Raw genomic sequence first — 26,839 nt, 5'->3', positions numbered from 1 at the left:
TAAAGACCGACAACTGCACTCTTCCCACTATAGTATATTTCTATGTCCATTGGATATAACCAGTCAACAGTGTGATGACCCTTCACAAATTGCTCGTAAGTACAGCTGAACCGAAATTATTGTTTTGTCCTATAGTTACATTACCCTCAGGCCAAGAGAGAGTGTGGCGCCACATTGTTCAAGCCCCAAAATCAGCTCTAAAGAGAGCAATTTATCTACTTGCCCCAAAATTAGGGAAGAAATGAATTTCGTCTTTATGTAATCGTGTTTCTAGCTCTCCAATCAGACGAATCCCCAAAATGATAGCCATATTGAGTCGATGAACTAGCACTCTCACTCATGCAAATCAAAGGATCGCCTTCATAGGTAGGAATTCACAACTCATTCAAGATTCAGGTCATGTAACCTATGGGCATCCTGGTAAAATGTAAGTCTCTACTATTAACGGTGTTATATAATGAGACTATTTATTTTATGATTCGGTCTTATACAAACCCTTTTGTATTGAACACCTCCGCTTATATGTCTCTACATGAATGATTAGGATCAGATCATTTGTAGAACTTTACAACAATTGTAACATCTACAAAGCAGGTTGTATCCGTAGTGTCACCAGGATGTACCCAGCCTTATCCATCTACTACAGACCATTCAAGTTATCACGTATGTTGGGGTTGATGCCCTAAATCTCGTGGGTCCTGTAGCTTGTAATGTACAAATAATTTATTTATTTAATAAAATATAAGGTATTTATTCGACTTTTAGTAGCATTAACCCATAAAACTAATAAACTAACATCCAAAGTTATCTTCTGTAGCTTAAACATGTATGTAGAGACATACAGGTGAATCATATTTAAGTGATAACCTAAATGGTCTGTAGTAGATGGATAAGGTTGAGTACTTTATCTTAGTGTATAGATACGACCCGCTTTGTAGATGTTACATTTGTTGTAAATTTCTACAAGTGATCTAATCTTGGTCATTCATGTAGAGACATATGAGCGGAGGTGTTCTATACAAAAGGATTTGTATAAGACCGGACCACGAAATGAATAGTCTCATTATGTAACACCGTTAATAGCAGGGACTTACATGTCACCTATTTCACTAGAATGTTCATAGGTGACATGACCTGAATCTTGAGTGAGTTGTAAACTCTTACCTATGAAGGTGGTCGTTTGATTTGCATGGGTGAGAGTGGCCAGTTCGCCGACTCAATATGCCTACCATTTTGGGGATTCGTCTGATTGGGGAGCTGGGAACACAACTATACAAGACGAAATTCACTTTTTCCTCACTTTTTCCCTAATGTCGGGGTAAGTAAATAAATTGTTCTCTTAGGGTTGATTCTAGGGCTTGAACAATGTGACACCACACCCTCTCATGGCTTGAGAGGGTGTTTCATCATAGTTAGACTATGACTTATTGTTTATTAAAGGGATCAGTGGTACTTAAGGAGTTAGATGTAACTACAGAGACAAAACGTTAATTTTGGCCCAACTGTAGCTCAATTAGGATTATTGAGAATTAATTTGAATTGTTCAAATTAATTGAGGGAATTAATTATATATGATATAATTAATATAATGTAATTGATACATTATATAAAGTTTAATATGAGAGGAAATAAATATATGAATATGATTCAAATACTAATTATATGGACTGAATTCATATAATTAAATTTAGTATAAATTTGATTTATATTAAATACCATGAATTATTTAGAATTCTAGAACTATAGATTATATTATATTTGATATAATGTAAACTATAGGTTATGTGTTATATTTGATATAATAATAATAATAATAATAATAATAATAATAATAATAATAATAATAATAATAATAAGTTAATTATTAAATTAAATCTAATTTAATTTTAAATTAAAGGGAGGAAGTTACAACTTCCCTCCCTTATTACTCTTAGTTAAAATTGTGTGGGAGTTTGTTTTATGTTTTTCATCTTCTTCGAGAGATCACATAAGGTCTGTGGGTGAGATTCTTTCAGAAAATTCTCTTCCTAGAAAAATTCTTCCTCTCTCATCCAAAATCAACAAAACCCACAACTCATGTTAATTCTGAACCCCTAAAGAGAATACAGGTGGCTCATTTGTGGTGTATCCACATTGGGGTTTAATTCTGTTGGGATTGCAAGAGGAGTGTTCATGACCGGATTGATTAGGATTACTGTGAAGAATTCATTCTTCAGAGGTTAGTATAATCTAAACCCTAATCTCTCCCTTCTATTTATTTTGAAGCATGCTATAAAATTTTGATAATATGCGTAATTTAGTTCTCTATAATTTTAATTCTTTGTGAACTTAAAATTGGGACACGATCCACACTTTCGCATCGGACCTCACAGCCCTTTAACTTAAACATGATCCACTTGTATGTTTTACATACGTGTTTAAGCTATAGAAGATAACCTATAAATAAACTGTTTGTACAATATAATTACAAATTACAAGACCCACAAGATTTAGGATATGAATCCCAACACTTGGAAGTGGGTCTCGCATTTCATTGCGATTATGGAACATAGATAAACAACAAAAAAAAATGTAATCAAATGAAACTCGCTTTTCATATTACCATTAGTTTATTACGTTTCTCTAGTATAAACGTGACCTAAATAGTTTTACTACAATTGCAAAGGTAGAAAATCACAGACAAGATTACAAATATGCTAATCACTTTTTCTATCAAATACAAATTTCCTTTAAACCCCATGTGAGAGGGAAACTCAATTAATTGAGGATTCCTAAAAGCATCTGAATGAACTTCAACAACCAACCACAAGCTGGCACAAACTGTTGGTCCAATCCGCCCCTGGTTTCATCTTCTTGAGGGAATAAAAGAAGAGCTAACTGCCAAAGGGTAGAATAGTATACTACCTACAGAAATTAATTTTATATTTAATAAAACCTCTAAATTTTCCATTTAGTTTTACGTGAAATTTCAAATTTTTTGTATTGATTAATAATTTATTTATACAAAATTGATATTTTAAGAATCGATTGAACACCTCTTAAGATTTAGATTTGAATGTCCAGAATGATTAACTATATCTATTATTGGAGCATGATAAATGAAGATGGCACCCTGGACCCATTAAAAAAAATTGTGCAAAAATATTATATATTTGCAAATTTTAACCATAGTAAAGAAGAATACATTTATTACCCCTAATTTCTGAGTCTAGTTTCCGTTTAGTTTTTAGGTTTCAAAATGTTATACTTTTAGTTATATACTTTTAGTTATTATTTTTTTTTATTTCAATTTAGTTCATAAGTTTAAGAATGTTACAATTTCACCCTTGAATTTAAGTTTTGTTTCAATTTGGTCTCTAAATTTTAAGATTCACATTTTTAATCTTGATTTTTCACTAAATACTTTCTTTTAGTTATAATGTTAATATCCATTAATTAATTTGAAAGAATTAAAATAATTACAATTAATTAACTTTCACTATTTTTTTTAAGACCATTAAAATTAATTTTAATATTTCACTTTATAATTATTTTAAATTAGTTAATACCATTAACATCAACGATTGAAGTAAGCATTTAGTAAAAAAACCATTATTAAAAATGTAAACCTTGAAACCTACTAATCAAATTAAAACAAAGCTTAAACTACAAGAATAAAATTGTAACATTTTGATATTTAATGATTAAGTTGAAATCGAATTCAAAATTAAAGAACTAAATGTAAACCTAGGTAGCAAATGAAAATTAGACCTAAATATAGGAACCAAAAAGTTAATTCTTTTATATATGGGTACTATATTTAGGCTTTTGACACATTAAGTATACCCCCAACTTTATGCTCCATACATACATATATAAAGCTAACATAGTATCAAAACAACTAGCTAGTTCACAGGTTAATTTGCCTTTCAAGCCTTTGTAAATTTAGATTCAAATCCCACTTATTACATTTATTTTTATTAAATTATATAAAGCTATTCGTTAACAAAATTTCTAGATCTGCCATTACCCACATTAGTTAGACAAATGTATAAATGAAGACAACTATCTTCATTGATTTAGTATGAGATAAGGTGTGATCATAAATATATAAACGAGAAGTACTATCTCCATTGATTTGATACGAGATACGAGACTTATTAGAGTGAAATTAAAAGGAAAATCACAAAGATTTATACATAAAAGCTGTGCATAGAATCTAAATTCTGAAGTTGGAACCTACTCACCAACCAACCACTTGTCCTTGACTGCAAATCATTCACAACGACAACGGCAATAGATCAGATTTGTACGGTAAAGATGATGATGAAGGTTAAAGCATATGGGAACATGATAAGAATTAAGATAAAGATACGAACTGGAAGTCAGTTAGGAAACATGGATAAGAATTTACCCACACTAATTCCGTACTCTTTTCTTTCTATATTCTTTTTTAATACTTTCATTATTATCATCATCATTATTATTACAGTCTCTTGCCACTTGGGACATTGTGACCATGCTACATAATGTTCCATCGTACAACAAATTTTTCATAAAATGGGGGGGGACCTAGGAGTACTCATTATTTATGGGTAATTATTTAACTGTATTTTATTTATTTATTTATTCATGAGTTACACATATTATGCTCTTTAGTGAGGTTTCCAAAAGAAAAATAATAGGAGCAACTAACGAGATTGCAAAACGTAAATGGGTCATTGTTAAAGATAACAAATATTTTTTTTTTGAGATTTTTAAGATGACTCTTTATACAAGACCCATATGGAGCTTAACTCACTTTCTAAGACATAAATTTTATAATTTTTTACTAAAATTACAAAATTATTCCTGATAATAGACTCCCTCGCTCAATCTCTTACTACTAGCTCATTTTTTTAAAATTTCTTTACTCTTGTGATTCGTAATTATCATTCCTCTTTTCTTTTCGATTTTTTTCAAATTCTTGTTGACTTTCTACTTTGGACGTCTAAAGGAATGAAAACTTAGAGACATTAAGAAGAAAAAAAAGAGAATTAAATTGATAAAGAGAATAACAAAAAAACGAGTAACAAATATGAAATTCAAGCATTAACACATATACATAATAAAGTTAATTCGTGATGACACAAGCAAAAAGTTGTTAAACTTAAGTTTTAAAATAGAATTTCAAATTTTATTTTGATCTTGTCAAATAGGTCATTAGTACAATTTTTTTGAAAATATTCAGACAAATTTCATAAATGAAGAAGATAGGGTACTTGACAATGTCATCCATATGGTAAGATTATAATTTTGTCCTCATTCATTAAATATACTGAAAGTAAACTATTACCAACTTTTTCACCAACTTAGTAAGCAAGATTTAGATAGATTTTAGACTAATACTCATTTTTACTAACTCACTAAAAAAAAAAATAGAAATATATTTTAGAGAGGAAGGAAGATAGTTGAAATTTTACTGGGCCAAACAAAATATTAGTATAACTGAAGATAACATCTAAAATATTTTCTAAATTAATTAAAGTCTTTCCATTAAATCATGTTTTTCACCCTTCACTCTTAGATCTTTGCAAGTAACACGCTCATCCATCCATGCTACTTTCAACTTCGTAAGTATGATTGAGATTTTATTATTTACCTCTCCACATGTCAACGTTGTCATCCTTTTGTTTCGTAACAGTCAATATAACCCATAATATAGATATCCAATTTCTCTAGGAAGACGAGGCCCACAGAGATTCTCCAATTAGACGAAAAAATAGGAGAAGAAATGAGAGAATTCTCCGTAAGAGACGAAGAATACAGAATACATCCCCTTCCCTGTTATTTATTTAGTATATATTATTAACATTATATAGATGAAATTTGAGGGTTTATTAATTGAGATAATGAATATATTTAAATTAAATATTTAAATTTAGACTACATATGTGAATAATTAAATTTATATTTATTTTTTTCTACTAAAAAAATTGATTAATTTTTTTTTCAAAATTTAAGTAATTTATCAATTGTCTCGTAAAATTAACTATAATAATAAATAACTTAGTGATAGAATTAATTATTAATTAAAATTTCTCCCTATTAGTGATTTAAAGCAATTGATTTTTTTTATAAAAAAAACAATCGAGATGAAAAAATCAAAAAAACAATCGAGATGAATTCATCTCGCGAATTTTCTGCAGGATTGATACCCGTGAAAATTTCACAGGATGAAGAAATAAAATAGAGAGCAGAATGGAAAATGACATCTCTGATCCGTCTGTGGACATCTTTAGTCCATATAGTCAATAATGTCACTAATGCCGAAGTATTATATACATACACTAGGACAACAAAATAAATGATCATTAGGTGGGTTAATAGATACCAAGAATTTACATACACATACGCATAATATCTCAAAAATTAAAGAATTAATTTACAGCGAGATAATTAAAAATTTTAGACGCATATGATGAAAAATTGGATGATCTACCGAACACGTGTATCATATTTAACGAAATTAGAATAACCTTTAGATCACTAAACAAATAATGAAAATTTAGACATAACAATCTAAGGAAAGTTGAGATCAACTAACTAACAACATTTTTTTTTTTCCTTTTAGAATAGAACCAACGACAATAGTTATTTTATGCTTTTATCAACAGGCAATAGCAATAATACATATACAGAAAAATATAATTTGTAGTTATTTCAGCAGTGTTAATTGACAAGGATGCTCAAATATAGAATCATAACGATATTATATTGAAATAGTACGGAGTACCATTATAATGAATAAATAAATAAATATTGACAGATCAAACATTATAATAACAAATAAATATTGATGGTCCACAAAAAATGTGCTTTTATAAAATAGATAATACATATACACTACCTTAACTTATACAAAAAGAAAAGAAATCGTCATACACCAACTCACCAAGGAAATAAAAACAAAACTGTACCCTTTAGCAAATAAAAAGAGAAGAGGGTCTTGCTTGTGACATGTTATAAAAACAAGAAAAACAAGCAGAAAATCCCAACAAAAGCAATTATAGAGCAAAGTAGGGAAGAAAGATGGTCTGTCAAGTTGTGAACAGTAAAATTATTTATTTAGTGTATGTTTAGAAGTGATTTTCAAATGATTAAAATCACTCCAAATCAAGTATTTAATTATTCAAAATTAATTTAATCTTTTAAATGCAACTTTCGTATCCTCAAAAATTGGTTTTGAATGATTAAAAATACATTTTGAACAATTTTAAAAACGACAAAAATGATAATCCATTACAGAATCACTCCAACAAAAAAATACTCATAGAGTTGTGAGAGTTGATGAAAATAAATTAAAAGATTAGGAAATTCACGAAGTCATGTAGATTTTAGAAATAGAAAACCAAGCAAATAGTATGGAAAATGAGTATCAAGTCTTGCTTCAACAGAATACCAGGCATCGGAAGAAGCATCTACAGCATCTACCCCATGACAAGATTTGATACTCATTGACAAAGGTAACATTATTGAGGGAGGGCCACGGAGGCAGAGTCCAATCTCTGAGAGATCCAATATTAAAGGTGAATCTTTTTCTATAAAGCTGTAGGGTCTAAGGGGAAAAAACATTTAATGTTGTCCTAAAATTAAAACTCTCTCCCTCATGGAATTAAGGCTTCTTAGAAGAAAACCTACTTCTAAGCATGCCATCATCTCATGAAATCATCTATTCAAAATGGTATTGTCATTCAAAAGGTCATTGTGATAATATATTGTTTGAAAGGCCAAAGCACATCGACATCGATGCAGCTTGCGAAAAGAGGGATGTCACTCCATATAGAACTTGGTGGGACGACCAAGTTGCTTTCGACCACGAGGTCTTCGTGGAGGTTTCTTTAAAACTTCTGCAACAAAGAGAGGACTTCCACAATAATTGTACTATGTTTTGTTGGTGCTTCATTGATTTACATGCCTCACATACCCATCTGTTCCCAACCATTTTTCTCTCCTCTATGGTATAATACCCAAATTCTAAGCTCTGTCCTAATTAATGTTCTCCCAATCAAACTTCTTAATGTAGAGTACACTAGGAGAGAGAGAGCTTGAGTAAGATATTGTAAGGCATGTAAAATATAGAAATAAACATGAAACTTTAGGGGCTCTGGAAATTATGATTTTTCTTGAAAATTTAATTTTGAGAAAGAAGGTGAGAGAGGGAAATTGTTGTACCACTGACTCCTCGTGGCAATCACATGCTCGGGGACCCACACGACACCTTACCTATAATGATCAAATACCTTTAAGACTTTGGACCATTTTCCATACATCAACATCTCCAAGGAATTCCAGATGGTCCATTTCAACTCACCACTGCGCCCTTGAACTTGCTTCAGTTCATTTCACTTTGTCACCTGACTTTTCTCAAAGCAAGTAAAATAATAGAATCAATATTATTCAAAATAACTTACATTGCTTTTAATAGGAGTCACCCGACAATCTTCAACGTCCATAGCTCCTCTCCTTACATGTTTATACATATTGATTTCAGCACAGCAAATCTGCACTTTTGAGTTCTTTACCCAATTTACTATTTATGTTTGCATCAGTCTGAGTGATAATATGATCCATAAGTTGTACAGAAATAATCATCGTGAAATATCCTAATGTATCAGAGAACAAAAACCTAAAGAAACCAACCAAACATGACTCCGAAACAGTTTCACTTTTTTTTTTCTTTTTTTTCCTTTTTGGTATATTTTGGAGTCAAAACTTTGCCCACCACAAGGCCCAAGCCTAGGAGACATCAAAAGATTTTTGTATTAAGCTCGTATGAAGGTTCGAACTTAGAACCTCCAAGTCAGTTTCTGGTTTGTTGTATTTAACTTAAGTGTGAGAACTTATCAACGTTAATACTTCAGTGGCATGAAATCACTATTAAAAAATTTAGAAGGATGAATAAATTCATCTATTTAGGGAAAGTAATAAGTCACTCATGAAAGCATAATTAAAAAAATGAATATAGAAAACAGTTATCGAACATATCGTTCTTAAGGGGCAGAGAGGAGGGGAATTAAATGACATCAGCAACTTTTCTCTCAACCAAATGCCCCTTAACAACATTAGAACCCAAGCTGAGCTAATAAAGACGCCTACCCACCCAAGACAAGACAGTAAGTAATAACGTCTGCACCCAAGTCGAAACTGTTCATTGGATAAACAAGCTCTTTAAATTCTCTTCTTCCATCTCCAATTACCTTGAGCCCTTCTACACCACTTCTTTTCTCTTTGCCTCATAAAGGAAAACAAAGAGAAGTTCAATATTTAGAAACATGGGGTCACTATTTTCTAGCTTCCTCAACCACAAAAAAATCTTAATCTTCAAAATTTCCATGATCCTATTCATGAACTGTGCAACTTATAAACCCAACCTTTGTTTCACCAAGTGTTTTGGGGAGCCAACAGGTGACCTTCCTATAAAGTCTTCTTCCAAAGTGCTTTCATCCTTGGAAACAATAAGCCTAGATGGATACTTTAGCTTTAAAAACAATCAAGAAGCAGCTAAAGATTTTGGCAATAGATATCATATGCTACCCTTAGCAGTTCTACATCCATATTCGGTTCGTGACATTTCAATTACATTAAAGCATATTTTTCAAATGGGTTCGGGAACAGAACTTACAGTTGCTGCAAGAGGCCACGGCCATTCTCTTCAAGGTCAGGCACAAACCTTGCAAGGCGTAGTTATCAACATGGAATCCCTTAAGGAACCAGCCATGCAGGTTCACAATGGAAACCTGCCATGGGTGGATGTCCCTGGAGGAGAGCTGTGGATAAATATCTTACATGAAACACTTAAATATGGCTTAACACCAAAATCTTGGACCGACTACCTTCATCTTTCCGTGGGTGGTACTCTATCAAATGCTGGTATTAGTGGGCAAGCTTTTAGGCATGGACCTCAAATCAGTAACGTTCACCAGCTAGAAGTTGTCACAGGTACTCCTTGGCTTATTCATAAGCTTTTTATATTGCATATATTGTTTAGAATTCCTCTCGCTCAATAACTGTAAAATGATCATGTACTCGTTGCGCTATTAAATTTTCTCGCTTTTCCTTCTTATAGTAATGGAATGGCCCAACTAGTTCTTTAAACTATTTCTTTTTATCACCAAATTTAGGTATACACTTTGTTGGCCCAGGTATAACAATTAAAATTATACTTTGCCAACATGGAATCAGGTGACTTAAGTACGTACTCTCAACCAAGAGATCAGAGGTTTAGATCCCCACAAACAACTTCCCTGTGTTGTAGAACTTAAAACAAAAACACTCCTACAGGGGTAATCACGGGATAGGAAACTGAATTTTGGACCTCAAAGAAGGAAATCTTTGTCATTTACCATGCATGTTAATTACCAATATAGGATATTAATGATGAACCTTCCTGTTATACTTGATCACCAGGCAAATTGTGCAAACCCCCTAATTTAATTAGGGTGGCCCCCAAAACTGACTTCCAAAATTTTTTTGTGTAAAATATAGATCATTCTATTACCCTCCATTAACAATCTTTCTCACAACTACTTTTCTCTCTCTAAAAACGTCTCTCTCACATATTCCGCTTTAAATACTATTTTTATACCCCTAACCACACTTCTCTATCAAACAAATTAGGGAGAGGGCTGCAATAATGAAATTTTTTGAGAGAATTGTATTATAGAGAAGCAGATATTTTTTTAGAGCAGAGTAGTTGAGAGAAGTTCTAAAAAGAACGAGACTTTTTTTCTCGTCAAATTGAATATTTAATATGAGGCAAAGAGAATAATTTTTACACTTATGTAAGTCTGAAGGATTAATTTATTAAGAGAATTCTATAATTTAGAGATGGTTTTTTTTCTCTCTGGACAAAAATATGTAATCCATTCATATCCGCTTGGTCCATATGTTCCCATAACAAAGTAACAGTGCAGAAAATTTAAATAGTACTTGTGTTGTTGGCTGTGGGGATCCTCTTTAATTCCTCTTTGGTGAGAAGAATAACGGCATCTCCTAACTCAAACATTATGAATTGCTCATGCTATATGTTTCTTCTTCTACTTGGATTTGAGAAGATGGAGGGCAACAATGATATAAACCAAATATGAATACATGGATGGTCTAGACCCTGACAAAAGTTGGAGGAGAAGTTGAAAAAATGCAAGTAATTTTAATCACCAGCAGTAGTTATATTTCAGTCCCAATCTCCAATTTACTGTAAAAGTTACTTCTATAAAAAGAAAATCAATAATTAAGACCATCAAAAAGAAAAAAAAAAGTGACCTTTTATAATTTCTTTTTAACAGTGAAAACTGTTGGCCACTAGAATCTTTCATTTCAGTCAACCCCTCAATCATGTAAGATCTGTAATTAAAATACAACATTCAAATCAGTGACAATAACTCTTGAAACCCTCTGAAATTAATACCTGCAAATTAAATGCTACCATTCACAAGGAAAATATAAAGTACTAGTAACTCCCTAAACCTTTTGTCTTCATCTTCATTTCATGTTTTCCGTCCCAAGTTTTCCTTATTTGGTGAAAAAGGACGGAAAATAGAAACATTGGTATAATGTCCCAGTCTGAATGCAAACCCAATAGTGAAGACGAAAAGGTGAGAAGTGGAAGCACCGTGAAAATAACCTAAATCTCTATAAGATATAAAAAAAAATGACAAGAGGCTGACAAGGGCCAAGAGCGCCAACAAACGGAGAAAGCCAGAGGGAATTTGAGAGAGAAACTACAGGGGGAAAAAAGAAAAAGAAAGAAAAAAGAACCCACCAAAGCAAATGAAAGCCAAGCTTTAACTCATTTCAACATTAAAACCTTGGAGGTAAACAAAACCAATGTAGTTTCACTTTCAATTTAGCAGGAAAGGGAGAGATAATTACCTGTTCAGAGCAGGAGAATGCAGACCTGTTTTACAGTGTACTTGGAGGCCTCGGTCAGTTCGGCATCATCACAAGGGCAAGGATATCTTTAGAATCAGCACCAAAAATGGTAATATACCCTGCATTCCATCAGAATAGGTATAAAACATAAACCTTTTTAGTGATAACTAGTAATGTATAACACAATCCACGCTCTTTTGGCAGGTAAAGTGGATAAGAACCTTGTATTCAGACTTTGCCATATTCTCCAAGGACCAGGAGCATCTGATATCCTCCAAGTACTCCTTTGATTATATTGAAGGCTTTGTTTTAATAAATAGAACTGGTATTCTCAATAATTGGAGATCTTCCTTTGATCCCAAAGATCCAGTTCAAGCCAGCCAATTCATCGCAGACAATACAACTCTGTATTGTTTAGAAATGGCCATGTACTTCAACTCCGAAGAGAAAGAAACTATGAACAAGGTGAGCATTGCCATAAACATTATCAGATATCATGCTCATGTCAAACAGCCAAAAAAAAAAAAAAAAAGTAATAAAAATTACAAAAATAAAATAGCGGTGTTTACCATATAAGGTCATTTCTAAACTCTGAGTGGTCATGCAGAGAGTTGAGAAGCTGCTATCGCAATTGAGCTACATTCCAGCCACTCTCTTCCTATCAGAAGTTCCTTACGTGGAGTTTCTGGATAGAGTGCATATATCTGAGAAAAAACTCAGGACAAAAGGATTGTGGGAGGTACCTCATCCTTGGCTGAATCTAATGATCCCAAGAAGCAAAATACATGATTTTGCGACAGAGGTGTTTGGCAAAATTCTTTCAGATTCTACCAGCGGTCCCATCCTAATCTACCCAGTCAATAAATCCAAGTAGTTGTTTCATTAGATTTGTCCCAGAAACCCTGACACTTATCATTTCCCCATCCTAATACAAATCAGTTTGGGTTATACAGGTGGAACAATAAAACATCATTGGTCACACCAGACGAAGAAATTTTCTATTTAGTGGGTTTCTTATTTTCTGCACTGCCAACTTCAACCGGAAAAGAGAGCTTACAATACATTTTAGCCCAAAACCAAGTAATTCTGGACTACTGTGCCAGGTCCCTTGAAGGATGTAAGCAATATCTGCCTCATTATACCTCCCAAGACGAGTGGCAAGCTCATTTTGGCTCCAAATGGCGGGTACTGATGGAGAGGAAATCTGCTTATGACCCATTGTCAATCCTTGCACCAGGACAAAGAATCTTCCAGAAAGTCACTTCTGTACAACATCTTATATACAAAACAAAACACAAAAAGAGTATCCTAGAGGAAGAGAATGTCAAAATGATTTGATAAAGGTAAATTAAATAAGAAGTGTATTCTATCATAATAATACCATTAATCAAAACAAAGACTGTGGCCATCTTGAGTTCTGTCTTCGAGAGGTTTATGATTTAAAACCACAATGACTAATGCATCATAGAAACATTAGCTTACCTTTGCTTCCAAAGGACATACCAAGCATAATTTTGAAAGATTCATCCTCAAAATCTATCTTGATGATTGGATTGCAATGGGTCCTGATCTATATTGATTCAAAATACAACAAACTAATGCATCTCCCTAACGTCACAAAACATAATCCTGTAGACCTAGTAAACAAGCCATACTTACAAATGACTGAAGTTGGACAAAAACAAAATGCTCAAAGCAGAACTATTCAGTTTTTGTAGCTTCTTTCCACCCAAGACCTGGTCTAGAAATTTCCCCCTGTGGTCCTTCATAGTCTCGAGCATTGAGAATTGTAGCCTCAAAATCTGTAGAATCACTAGCAACAGGAAGAAAACTACCAATATCATCCCTCGCACCAAACCCTCCAGCCCGTAAAACATCATCAGCCGACATCGAGGCCTCCATGCTAATTTCCCCAGCCATATCAACCTGTTGACTAGGTTCACCCTTCATGATATTTCCCCTACCTCTGTTAGTCTGCACATCTTTTGGTGAGCTTGAAACTGATTCTGTAACATCTTTCTCGACTCCCACAGAAGGATCTTCTCTCTTATCTGGTGTAAAAAAAAAAAAAAAAAACAGAAAAAATCAACAGATAAATCTTGACGCACAAGATACTGAATTTGTGATGATTTTCCTAGATCGTTCTTGAACTCTTACAATGAAAATGTTGACAATTCTATGAAAATTTCGCATTTGACAATGCACAAACCAGTTCCTACATACATCACCGAATCCTTTTAAAAAATACTAGTTGGTTTAGATCCAGAGACCCGACATTGAACCAGAAAGATACTCGTTGAAATGAAATTAACAACCAAATAAAAGATCAAACGCGTTGATCTTCTACCGGATTAGCATGCTTCTCAATGGAAGCCAAAACAGAACACGGGAGGGGAGAATGATTCTTAGACAGACCTGGAAGTGAAGAGCTCCGATGAACTTCCATAGCAAAGTTAACGATCTCTCATGGCCCTCCCTCGGCTTCGATCCTTTGTAGAGCACCAGAAGGCAACGTGTGATGGAAATATAAAGACGCGCGTCGGACACGTTTGCAATTCGATTACCGGTCATTAGAACTTGGGGAAAGTACCGTACTATGAAATAATTGTCTGAAACTTTTGTTTTTTTATAATGTATAAATTTTTTTTAAATATCTTTTTTATATTTAAAAAAAATCCCTTACGATAATTTATTATTTGAATTATAATTATTCGTATTTCAAGTGTAAATTAAAACCATCTAAATTATAATATTTTATATCTAGAGTACGTTATTTTAGTTTGGATTTAGATTATTTTTTTAAGTTAAAATTTAAAATACTATATATTTTAAAAGGGATAGAAATGACTAAATTTAAGATTTATTAAAAGTATAAAAATTAAAATTAGACATTTAAAAGTATATGGATTAAAATTAAATAAACTTCAAAGTAAATGTCAAAATAATATTTTTTTTAAACTTTTTTCTATTATAAGTAATCGTACCTTATGTATCATATTTTGTCAACTACGTAAATCAATCAAATTTATTTCTGAATTTATGCATGACTTGATTGATTAAATATTTATTTATAATTCAAAAATAAAATATTAAAAAATTTTAGATACTCAAACTGATATTTATTAAAATTGGGCTCCATCACTTACATATTTATAAAATTTTGCCCTTAAAATTTTAATTAATTATATAACTGCTAAAATGGGTTTTTTTTTTTATTTCAAATATTTTGTTTCTATCCGAATTTATTTTCTTCTTCTATTGGACTAGATAAAATCTGAAAAATAATCATTTTCCTACATTTTCTATCTACAGTTTATACACCAATTTTAACAATTACAGTCTATAACTTGAGGGATTTATTTAATTTCAATGACTAATTTTTTTTAAGAAAAAAAGGAAAAAACGAAAGAGAAACATAATATTAAAAAAGAGAAAAATATCTTATTGATCTATAAAAAGTTACACAAGTTGGTCTCAAAAATATTTTTATACATAAGCTTATTTGATTTGCTATACTAATTAATGTCAAATCATTATAAAAGAATACTATTAAACATTATGAACTAGTCGACCAAGATGATCGTCGGAGTTGATTATCGAAGGGAGTCATTAGAACTAACCTTAGAGGTGGTCGTCATCAAAATGGGGGGTCAAATGTGGTCTAATTAGAGTTGACCACCAAAGTTGGTCGCCTAGATGGTCATCTGAGGTGATTGTCGGAGTTGACATATGAAGATATTATATCTAAATTTGTGAGAGAAAAAGTTAAAAAATTGATTTTTTTTTTACAATGTAAAAAAAATGAGATGTATAGAATTGGGTGTAGCTTAGATTTACCTAATGATTGTCCATTAAAAAGGGAAAAAGAAACTTCATAGACTCCATGTACTGTCTCCTCTGGAGATGTGATTTTCATCTTTCTTCTCCATTCCAAAAAAAACAAAAAAACATATTTTTCTAACCTTCAAATTTTCCAACTTCCCTCTCCCTCATTCTGATTTCTTGATCCGAAGTTGATCATCGTGTTAACTGAAGCCAAAAGAAGATTCGGCTCTCGTCGAGGGCGGCAGCAGGGGCGGTCGAGAGCGTCGGCGGTGCTAAGCCGATAAGAGTCATAGAAAAGGCGTGACTATAACACTTCTGGACTATATCTATCACTGGTTTCGCTATGACATTGGAGTTTTTGTGTAATAATCCCCTTCAAGAGGAAGGGTAATATTGTCATTCTTTAATAGTGAAAATCTGATTGTCATATTTGCATTATTTTCTTTTACTTATTTGCTATATTTGCAAAGAAGTTGACTGATTTGGTCATATAATACAATTTCGTTATGCGTGTGTCTATATATATATATATGTATATTTCAGTACAACAAATACTGCAAGTGTTGAGAATTGATGAGCAATGCTCGTGTGTGACTAATGAATTATTTTTCTTTTAGTTTGGTTGAATTAAACAAAACTATCTTGAACTCTTTAGTAGGTTTCCATCTCAAAGTATTAATTTATGTTTCATTTTCAATTTTTAACTTTTGAATTATTTATGAAAAATAAATTTTAAGTGATCTCTTTGGATGAAGTTTTAAATTGAGGTGCATATGGATGTAGCCAGCAACTTGTAATTATAATTTTAAAACTTTGAGATAGATTTGATAAGGTCTACTCGATAACCTTTACATTTTCTCTTTTATGAAGAAATAATATATATATATATTTTTTATAAAGATTCTTGTTTCTTGTTTATAAAATATAAATACTTAAAAAAATAGAGTAGAAATTGCCTTCGTAGTATACTACAATGATATTGCTCATCGAATTTAGCACACACTTTCCTTAATATTGCGATCACATACACGCTCTTCAAATGTTCTCAATTCTCATTTATCCTAATCATGTGATTATACCCACAATTTTCATTAAATGAGTGACAAGACCCATGGTATTACATAAACTAAAGATAAAGTTGAAAAATTGAATAAAACAATCGAAGATGAATACAAAGAGAATGAAGATTGAACAATTGAGTGAGAGGAACTTCATAAGCATCAAGTGAATTTTTTTTAGTATTATGATCTTTTTAAGGTTAAATTATCAATAATAACCTCAAGAGTTCATTTCAATTATATTCTTAAAGTTTGTAATGTTTCATTTTAACTTTTGAAGTTTGACATTTTTTCAAAACAACCATGGAATGTTTTATTTGTTAAATTCATTGTCAGAAAAGTTTTTGTCTACTTGTATATTGCTTAAGTGAACAAATTTAAATACATAAAATAAGCAAATTTGAGAGTTAATGAAAAAGTCATAAACGAAAGAGCAAAAAACATAGATGGTTAAAAGGAGAAAGAGGACATGAATGATGCACACATCCACCATGCGCGTTTAATTTTTGTCCAAGTACATGTTTAGATTATATATTCACACAAGTGAATACAAACTCTCTTTTTGGCAAACATACAAAGATTACTTCAAAGGTTAAAATAGAACTTTTAAAATTTTAGAGATATAATTATATCCAACCACACAGTTAGGGAGTATTTTTTAATTCAACACTTTTTTAACGGTACACACAAAATTTAATATATATATATATATATGAACGGGTCATATGCGGTTCAACGTGTGAGGTTTGGTCTTATATTCGGTTCAATGTGTGAGGTTTGGTCTTGTATTCGGTTCAATGTGTCTATGGACAATTGTAACCAAGTCTTTTTTTTTTCTTTTGGTAAGTTGCTCCCTTTTGTGGCACTCTTTTTCTATCCCCTCAATTTTTTCATTCACATACTCATAATTTATCCTTTGATTTTATGTTATATGAGAGTAAAATACACAATAAAATATTTTTGCACCTAGAACTTAGAAGAAAGCTGAAATGAGATATACAAATTATGGGTGTTGAGGAACAATATCAGAGGGGAGGAGAGGATGAAGTAGGCATCATTTTACAGCTTTGGTAAAATGCACCTCATAATTTGGATGCAGTAGCTGTGCATTTATTGGCGTTGGAGGCAACTTTCCGCAATGCAATTGCTACTTTTGAAGCTGAAGGACGCCCCAAGTGCTTGCAGATGAAATCTCCAGCCAACATGAGCTTTTCAAGATCTACATCGGTCTTCACCCCAATTCCATTCAGCATATACACAACATCTTCAGTTGCAACGTTTCCAGAAGCACCTTTAGCATACGGGCAACCCCCAAGACCTGAAACCGAAGAATCCACCGTGCCGATCCCCATCTGATAATAAGATAAAATATTTTCCATCTTCATATTTTGTATTGCTTTTCAACGTCATTGTATGCGTTCCATGTAATAGATTTATTTTCGTTACCATGATCACAATTAAATGGTGTGACTCATTGGTGGGGCGGGAGTGGGGTTTATAAACTTAATTTTTTTTTTTTTTTTTTTTTTTTTAAAAAAAAAACCAAATGATTATCAAATGAGACCTTTAACAATTTAACCCTCAATTTAGCCCTCAATTTATAATATTGCTTCTTTAAGCAAAATCTAGCTGTTCTAAGTTTGGAAATTCAAGGACGACAAGGCCTTAATTTTGCCTTTTTTCCAACCCTCTAAGTTGAAATTCTTTTCTAAGTATTTCATTTTTGTTGACAAACTATATATATACACACACATATATACATACATAGGTGATTTGGTGCTTTGTACATCTTTCCTCTTAATAAAAATTAAGTTTTAGATGCCAAGAGAGATAGGCCTTTGGTAGTCAGCATGCAAGAGAAAGCAAGTGAAAGGAGAAAATTTTTTAGTACTATTACCTACTTCCTTTCACTATTTTGACACATCAATCGGTGATACTTTTAAGTTGAATCTAAAAATCTAGTCATTGGTTAAACTAAAAATCTAGTTCTTAAACTAATAAGTTGTATATAACATTTTTTATTTGAGGTTTTCTAAAATTAACAGGTTTGTTAAACATAAAATTAAACTTCCTGTCTAATAAGACCACAAAATTTCAATTTGTGGGCCGCTATAAGTTAGTTGTGTGAGTGGGTGCCTAGAAGTACATAGGGCACTTCTGGCTAAGTGCAAGAGATAGAGGGTACAAGGATTCTGGCTAAGTGCAAGGTAGCATACGAGAGATAAGGACACTTTGATGAATTCCCTAAATTGTGCCTTGAATTCTCTGAATATATATAGTGGTTATATCAGATACTCGCCGAATAAATACCAATTCAATGCCATATATTTTTTGACGACTTGTAGGTTTCGAACGATTAAAACCATGATGGAAAAAGAAGAGATTACCTGGAGTGAGACTAGAATATTGGAGAGAGCTTGCCCGTAAGTATCATGGAAATGAACAGCAAGATTTTCAATTGGAACAACATTAACTACAGATTCAAGCATTGGAATCACAGTTCCTGCAGTGGTAAAAAACTAAAGTTAACAAGAACATGAATGGAACTCTTCTAATTAAGAAACTATCAAGATCTTCATATGTCGTTCCGAAGTCATTGGAGGAAAAAAAGAAAAGAAAAGAAAAGAAAAGAAAGCATTGCCAAGCAATATTCCAGACCAAAAACCGTTATGATGCAATATCTGATAAGGATAATACTTTTTTATAAGTTTATCACTTGATGCTTCCAATAAGATTATAAGAATTGAATAGAATATAAGTATTCTATAGAAAAATTTCTCTTAAAAATATGAATAAAATTAAACCACCAGATAGGGTCCAATTTATTTAAGACAAAAATGGTACAACCTATGGAGATTCGAGATCCCCTCCTGAGCTCACTCACTGAGCAAAGTGCAGAAAATTGCTTAAAAGATGATCCTCCCACAACCATATCCTATATAGAAGAAAGACGAATGAAAAACTAATAATCTTTGGTCCCACCCATAACAGAAAATGGCCCCGACAAAACATTGTTGGAGGTCTGTCATTACCCACTGCGCAATCCACCACGGTGCTACCTGGTACTCAAAGTGAAAATCGGGAGATTGGGAAGAAAGGACAGAACAGAGGCTTCCTCCCAAGTGGCTTCCTCAGGGAAGCACCAGAGGAATGAATTAAAACTTCCAATTCTCCCTCTTCTGATGATGAATAACAGAGGCCCAACAACCCAAAAGGTTGGGGGCTACACGCAACACAGAGGTATAAGAGGAAGGAATTGAAAAAACTTTACATAATCGAGACACATAATAGACCGGGTGAATAGGAATGCCCTCAGCTAAAGCAAGGCAATAAGCAACCGAACCTACTGCAAATAACGGCCCAATAAACGGCAGTGCCAATTTGGCAGTAAGGTTGGAGCTTAACATAAGCACAATCATCAACCTCCAATTTCACTTCTCGTATTTTTCTATTAGTAATTTCAACCATGCACTGACGGGTTTGCTGTAATTACTCTTTAACTTAGCCAACATCAGGTCCCAAGCTCCTAATTGACGGTCTACCTCATCCACCACATAAATGTCATATTCAAAAGACAACAGGTGGCAGTACCCTCCCGTAAACAACCTCAAATGGTGTCATATGAATGGCGAAATCAAATGGTGCCAGTTATGGATGATATCAGTTAACCAATTTAGAATGAGAGGCAGAGACCATACAGATACCTAATTTAACTTGTGATGTAATATTTCTTCAATTTGTCAAATGCCTTTAGAAGATAGATTTTGTTCATATTAACTGTGATTTTAAACTAGCTATTCCAAGAGGTTACCTGGAGTACCAACACCAATTGTATCGCCAAGGGAAATCTCAGAGCATCCCATTCTGTAAAGCTCCTTAGCAACGTATGCTACATTTGATGCGGGTACCATTCCTTCAATGGGACAGCCCACAACACATGATACATATCTAACATGTTTATAGGAGACATTTTCAAAATATAAATAGAAAATCATCACTCCCCTAAAAGATTTTAAATCTAAATAAACATATAATTATCATCTGTACGTAATTACATTTTAATTTATAGGAAAGACATAAGATGGGAGGGCTATACATCCTCCCACCTCCAATAGTAAAAGGAGGCAGATTCAATTAAAACGGTAAAAAAATACTTTGGCAATATTGATCCAACTACAATTAAACCTCTTTTTGTTATTCTTTTTTTAATAAGAAAGAAAAACTACAAAGAACTCCAAAGTTGCTACAAAGCTCTACAAAGCTCAACAATGTAAGACTATAATTACAAAAGTTCTTAGAATTTAGAAACCAAAACAACCAAGTAAATAACTTATTCCAAAATTTGCTCTCTTGATTTATCCTCATCTCTAAAAAATCTCCTATGCATCCCAACCACACATTCAAAGAAGAACACTACAGGCATTAAACCAAAGCACCTTCACCTGAGGAAGCTAGAAAATATTTTGAAACGAAGGAAACCAGCTAAAAGCAAAGGTTAATGGAGGATTGATTTCACAGCAGAGCGTCTAATCAAAACAGGGGAGGAGGCTGGCATTGATGTTATTTATACTCAAACGTTCAGGAAGATTTTCAACATCTTCTAATGAAGGAAGAAGCTGCTGAAACACAAGAGTTCCTAAAAAAGTTAAGTTGAATGAAAAAGTTTTGAGGTCTTTAGGGTGAGAGGAACAATAGAGTTCTTAGAGGAGTTGGGAGATCTAAGGAGGAAGTTAGATCCCTCCTTGCTAGGTTCAGTACCTCCCTTTGGGCTTTAACGTGTAAGGACTTAGTAATTACCCATTATGTATCCTCATTCAAACTTCATTGGAGTCATTTTCTTTAGGTTGGCTCCTTTTTGGGTTGGTTTTTTTCCTTTCGTTTTGCTTTCCCACGAAAGTTTGGTTTCTAATAAAAAGAGGCATTACCAATACCAACACCAATTTGGATTGATGGAAAGGAACCTCCAATTACAGAAACATGTGCCCTACTGAAGGTTCAAATCTAGATGGTCTGCTTGCAGTGTTCAATCAAAAGCTCTGAAAATTGTAAGACGAGAAGTGGAGGGTGCTTTCCCAGAGGTGTTGATTTCAAGGAAAATGTCATGATCCTTCACTCAAACTCCCTAAGGCCAATATTAATGAATTGAATCTGCTTTTCATACATCAAGTCTATGTAATGTGATCTACAAAAGTATTTCAAAGATTCTTGCTAACCATTTGAAAAAAGTATTGGATCGGATCATTTCAACCACCAAAGTGCTCTTATGCCAGGCAGACTTGTTATAGATGATATGCTTGTTAGCTTATGAACTTATCAACTGTACTATTTTGTAGACAAAAAGGGGTTGAAATATTATAGCCTCAAATTTTGTAAATACGTTAACACTAAAAGATTACAAAATCAAACAAGATGTCTGATTGTTAAAATTACTCAGTTTTCTGGTTGAAATACCTACCCACGAACTGGAAGTGAGTGCTTTCTTGCCGCATCAGCAACTTCACGGTATCTATGAAGACTTTCTTCTATGCTGCAGTTGATATTTGACTTCGAGAAGGATTCGGACGCTGAAGCAAAGATGGCTACTTCCTTTGCGCCAGCTGCTACAGCTGCTTCAAAACCCTAGACAAAGAAATCCAAAAATGTCATCAATAATCACGAAATGCATTCCAGATTAGTCCTAATTTTGCATTTCCGTATTAAAGCTCATACTTTAAGATTTGGGGTCAACACAGGAAATCGAGCACCTTCAACATTTTGAATTCCCTCCATAACATCCTTTGCATCTGCTAACTGAGGAAAATACAAGAAAAGAAGATTAATAAGTATACGTACAAGAAACTCAAACATGAAGGCAGAACGCATGAAAAGTCGAAGGCCAACAGTATGAAGAATGACAACAAAGTAACTGTTTCAGGAACAGAAAAATATACCAACCAACATTTTCATTGAATATCAAGCCAAGTTACCTGCGGTACCCATTTTGGAGAAACAAAACTGGTGGCTTCAACAATAGGCAACCCAGAAGAGACTAGCATCTTTATCAATTCAACCTTAACAGCAGTTGGTACAATGTGTTTTTCATTTTGTAGTCCATCTCTTGGACCAACTTCAACAATCTTCACAAATTGCGGAATATGGCATAAATACTGCAAAGGCAGAAAAAGTCTTTCATCAAACAATTCACCATACGTATTGCTTTTCTTTTTTTCCCTTTTGTAAGAAACAGAAACCACTGGATATTTTAAATAAAAGTAATAATAATAATTGAGAACAATATTGCAAATAGTTAAGATTAAGATTACAGTACAAAAAAAAGGGGAAAACATTGTTTCAAATCATATCATACAAGGGTACAAATAAGAGGACAGAGATCTTGACTGGAAACAAAACCCAATGATAGCACAAAGGGAAAAAAATCATTTCAAAATTTGAAACACCTTTGTTGAGTATTTCATAGACTATTGACAGTTATCGAAGCTATATTAACAATTCGATAAATTCTTGATGTGATAGATTACGACTCTTGGTATTTACATCTCATACTAGGAAGTAGTAACTATCCATTTTAGAACATCACCTGGGACAATCCCCCCTTATTTTCTCTCGAAAGGACTGCATCTCTTCCATCTTGTTGACTGGAGAGAAAGAAATGGAATGTTACATTCAAACTTAGGTATGGGACTTAAAGAAAATCCCGAATTACTACAAAGTCCATAGTTAATTTAAACGTACACGGTATACACGTCATTAGAAAAATTATATTATTTTGTAGATTTTATTACACAAGCTGTGTACTGTTACTAGAGCTTAAAGAGCTCCATTATACAAATAAATACAACAACCAGTGATCAATTATACGGGTTTTTTTTTTTTTTTCTTTTTTAAACTGGAACCAATATTTTTTTATAGTGAAAAGTACGAAAGTCCAATAGACCAAGTACCACATACAAGGGACCATACTCCCCACCAGAGCTTATAAGAACCTGCTCTAATCTGTAGTAAATGCAAAGGAATAATTGCTACATTCACCATGCATAGGAACTGAAAGTGAAGATTGAAATTAATCAAATTATTCTCTCCAATCATTTACCTTTCCTTTCAACAATATGTTGTTTCTTCCAAACCCAAACCCAATGAAAAGTCCGCATTGCATTTACCCAAAGCTTATTACCTCTACTCTTGAAAGGATGCCCACAAAGTAGTTGAATTAGATTTCTTATCCTAAAATAGTAAAAGAGAAATGCCCCAATTTCACAACTCGCCCCTAAAGGATTAAAAGACTCTATTGCACATTTTCAGTGAATGATCTTGCAACGGTGATCAAGTAGTTTAATACAAAACTAAAGCTTCAAAATCAAAAGGGTGTGACTAATTCTCCCTATAATCAGATCAAACAATCGTAATCATACAAACTGGATTATGACTTTGTGAAGAAGCATTATTTCGTCCATACCTGCAATTACCAACTTCTCGTCGTATGCCAAGCCTTCTGATGGAGTTGACGCCTACATCCGTGGCCAAAGGTGGAACAAGAAATCGGCAGGGAGTTTCCATGGATAGATTATATGCATAGCGCCAAGAAAAACCTTGTCGAGTCAATTTAGCAGAGAGCTTTGCAGTTTGCATAATCCCAGAACGGAATGTCCCGCAAGAAAGCTATAAACAAGATGAAGATCGATAAATCGATCTATTATAAATATAATGCCAGTTTCTTTCACGTGCAACGCACGTGATTTTACATAGTTTTGACTTATCTTTTATATCTATCTCTATCTCTTTGGTGGAAGAATCATGTCACTTTTATTCTTACATCTTCTATAAACTTTTATTTATATTACTTTTTGTTGTGACTTTTCAATTGTAGATGTCCGTTTGAGTAAAGATGACTTATCCAATTTTTAGTTTTCAAAATAAATTTACATATTTAAAAACATAAAATCTTAGATCGAATAAATGCAATTAATATTGACGGGATGTAACTAGGATGCAATAGATGCCAATTGGATGAATTTATTTAGAGTGAAGGTGGTTATACACATCGAATTGGTGTATTGATTCTTCCAATTATACGTGAGATCCACACGTAAAAGAAAAAACAAAATAAATACATGCATTTACATTCTTAAAAAAATAATTCCGTCCAAAGTTTAAATAAAGTAAAAAAAATAGAGAATTTAATTGAATAAAAGTAGTAATCAATATAGTGAAACAATGCATCCTTTCGCATGACTTCATAATGTATCCTCTTCATGTGACTTCAAAGTAGATATGTAATAATATTAGAATAAAAATTATTGCATTATATATATTAAAATACTGGAATATCAACATATTACTCGATAATTTAATTACTAGAACAAATTTTATCTCTTTCTACCAGATATAAGATTTTTTTTATAAAAATAACGATAATATGGGAACACTAAAATAAAAATTGTTACATTATCTAACGTTTAAAAGTTGATGGTAACTAAAATAAAATGTATTATATTTATTTATTATATGTTAAAAAATCACTATTTAAAAAAATAATTAGAACTACATGATTTCATATACATTGCACGTGTTTCTTGACTAATTAATTTAAAAGATAGAGAAAAGTTAGATTTTTTACCCTAAACATGACCGATTTAATCAAGTTTAACTCTAAACTTTTAATTCTACTAATTTACACTTAATTCTCTCACTACTCACTCTCCCTTTTTGCTCCCCTTCTTTATGACATTCCTCCTTTAGACCCTCCTCCACCATCGTGGTTGCCGTCCACTATCTCTGTCGCCCTTGCCGTCACCCTCTTTAAAAGAAAAACTCACCACGTCCCCTTCATCTTCAAATAAAAAACTCACTCCCCTACTCCTTATGTCTCCATAGAAATTGTAGAAGATGAGGATCAAACCTTTAGATCTAGCGAGTAAAATGCACAAATAGATCTATGAACGAAAGCTAAAAGGCACCATGACGACAAAATCCGACTAAAGTGCACATATCTAAATAACTCGTGTTTATAAGAAACTTATTAAACAAAACTCACACTAATTATGCCAAATACCCACAACCAACGATGTTAAAAACCTATAAATAACAAAGAAGACTCAAAATCTACGTTAGCTAAGATAAATCCAAGCTTCTCACTGCATACAGAAAACTCAAAATTTGGGGCAGTATTGAGAAAGGAGATCTACAATGACGGCAATACAATGTCCATTAAGGCCACTATTTCAATTTTTCAATTTTTCTGATTTTTTCTCTGTCAGACATTATATGTGCGCACAATTTTTTTTTACTACATTTAAGGTCCAATTTTTTGTACGGTGATGAAATTGAAAGTATATGGTTGAACTTGATATAATCTACCAAATTTAAGGATTAAATTGATAAAATTGAAAGTTTAAGATTAAATTTGATACAACCTACCAAATTCATGATAAAAATGATTTTTTTTACCTAAAGAATAGTATCAACTTATACCTCTAAATTTTTTAAGGTTATATCAATTGAAACCAAGAATTAATATTTGTATTATTGGGGTTGGTGCCCTAAATCTCATAGGGTCTTTAATAAAATATGAAATGTTTTATTTGACATTTAGTAGAATTAAACCCACAAACCAATAAACTAACATCCAAGGTTAATTTTTATAACTTAAACATGTATGTAGAGACATACAGGTGGATCATGTTTAAATGATAACCTAAATGGTCTGTAGTAGGTGGATAAGATTTGATACTTTGTCCTGGTGACACTACGAGTACAACGCGCTTTATAGATGTTACAATTATTGAAAAGTGCTACAAATGTGTCGATCCTAATAATTCATGTGGAGACATGTGATCGGAGATATTCTATACAAAGGAATTTGTTAAAACCGGACCACGAAATGACTAGTCTCATTATATAATGTCGTTCATAATAGAGACTTACATTTCACCAGCATGTCCATAGGTGACACACTACAAGAAACAGAAGTTCTCCTGATGCCTAAATAGAGTGTCGGGAGTTAGGTTGTCGGGAGAGACCGTCTCTCCCGACAACGTAAAGGCCCATCGGGAGTTCTCGAGGAACTC

The 26,839-nt window shown here is 32.8% G+C and overlaps 3 protein-coding genes and 1 long non-coding RNA gene across 5 annotated transcripts; 1 reads left to right on the top strand and 3 right to left on the bottom strand.

Annotated features, from left to right (window-relative positions):
• Positions 1-6,250: 6,250 nt before the first annotated feature.
• On the top strand, positions 6,251-13,289 carry LOC120091742 (cytokinin dehydrogenase 6-like). The gene is made up of 5 exons (XM_039049858.1): positions 6,251-9,960; positions 11,874-12,001; positions 12,097-12,357; positions 12,500-12,762; positions 12,846-13,289. Exons 1-5 carry the CDS (start codon positions 9,294-9,296, stop codon positions 13,228-13,230), a joined length of 1,704 nt encoding a protein of 567 aa, XP_038905786.1. The 5' UTR covers positions 6,251-9,293; the 3' UTR covers positions 13,231-13,289.
• On the bottom strand, positions 10,728-12,598 carry LOC120091743. The gene is made up of 5 exons (XR_005485823.1): positions 12,462-12,598; positions 12,114-12,346; positions 11,893-12,011; positions 11,284-11,364; positions 10,728-11,128 (listed from the first exon to the last, which is right to left on the bottom strand). It is a non-coding gene; the product is annotated as an uncharacterized LOC120091743 (long non-coding RNA).
• Positions 13,257-14,468, bottom strand: LOC120091740. Of its 2 annotated transcripts, XM_039049857.1 has the most exons (3): positions 14,308-14,468; positions 13,552-13,943; positions 13,257-13,462 (listed from the first exon to the last, which is right to left on the bottom strand). In XM_039049857.1, exons 1-2 carry the CDS (start codon positions 14,336-14,338, stop codon positions 13,594-13,596), a joined length of 381 nt encoding a protein of 126 aa, XP_038905785.1. In that variant the 5' UTR covers positions 14,339-14,468; the 3' UTR covers positions 13,257-13,462; positions 13,552-13,593. The 2 variants fall into 2 exon arrangements, with proteins under 2 accessions (XP_038905785.1, XP_038905784.1); XM_039049856.1 differs by having other exon boundaries at positions 13,308-13,943.
• Positions 14,469-17,649: 3,181 nt separating this feature from the next.
• On the bottom strand, positions 17,650-24,450 carry LOC120091618 (hydroxymethylglutaryl-CoA lyase, mitochondrial-like). Its single transcript, XM_039049718.1, has 8 exons — positions 24,229-24,450; positions 23,353-23,410; positions 22,742-22,921; positions 22,485-22,565; positions 22,231-22,394; positions 20,587-20,723; positions 19,163-19,278; positions 17,650-18,127 (listed from the first exon to the last, which is right to left on the bottom strand). The coding sequence occupies exons 1-8, from the start codon at positions 24,399-24,401 to the stop codon at positions 17,858-17,860; spliced, it is 1,179 nt and encodes a 392-aa protein (XP_038905646.1). The 5' UTR covers positions 24,402-24,450; the 3' UTR covers positions 17,650-17,857.
• Between the last annotated feature and the right edge of the window lie 2,389 nt (positions 24,451-26,839).

Source organism: Benincasa hispida, chromosome 11 (genome assembly GCF_009727055.1).
Source record: "Benincasa hispida cultivar B227 chromosome 11, ASM972705v1, whole genome shotgun sequence".
NCBI lineage: Eukaryota > Viridiplantae > Streptophyta > Magnoliopsida > Cucurbitales > Cucurbitaceae > Benincasa > Benincasa hispida.
Note: the sequence above shows the minus strand (reverse complement) of the source record. Positions and strands in the feature narration are given on the sequence as shown.

Bases quoted from the DNA above. Each gene is read 5' to 3' on its own strand.
- LOC120091740 (XM_039049857.1), bottom strand. From the start codon at position 14,338: ATGGAAGTTCATCGGAGCTCTTCACTTCCAG. The intron at 13,944-14,307 runs GTCTGTCTAAGA...TTTTTACACCAG, and splicing joins TCGGAGCTCTTCACTTCCAG to ATAAGAGAGAAGATCCTTCT.
- LOC120091742 (XM_039049858.1), top strand. From the start codon at position 9,294: ATGGGGTCACTATTTTCTAGCTTCCTCAACCACAAAAAAATCTTAATC. The intron at 12,002-12,096 runs GTAATATACCCT...CTCTTTTGGCAG, and splicing joins TAGAATCAGCACCAAAAATG to GTAAAGTGGATAAGAACCTT. The intron at 12,763-12,845 runs GTAGTTGTTTCA...TGGGTTATACAG, and splicing joins TACCCAGTCAATAAATCCAA to GTGGAACAATAAAACATCAT.
- LOC120091618 (XM_039049718.1), bottom strand. From the start codon at position 24,401: ATGCAAACTGCAAAGCTCTCTGCTAAATTGACTCGACAAGGTTTTTCT. The intron at 22,922-23,352 runs GTGATGTTCTAA...CTGCCTTTGCAG, and splicing joins ATAAGGGGGGATTGTCCCAG to TATTTATGCCATATTCCGCA. The intron at 19,279-20,586 runs GTAACCTCTTGG...TTACCACTGCAG, and splicing joins AATTGGTGTTGGTACTCCAG to GAACTGTGATTCCAATGCTT.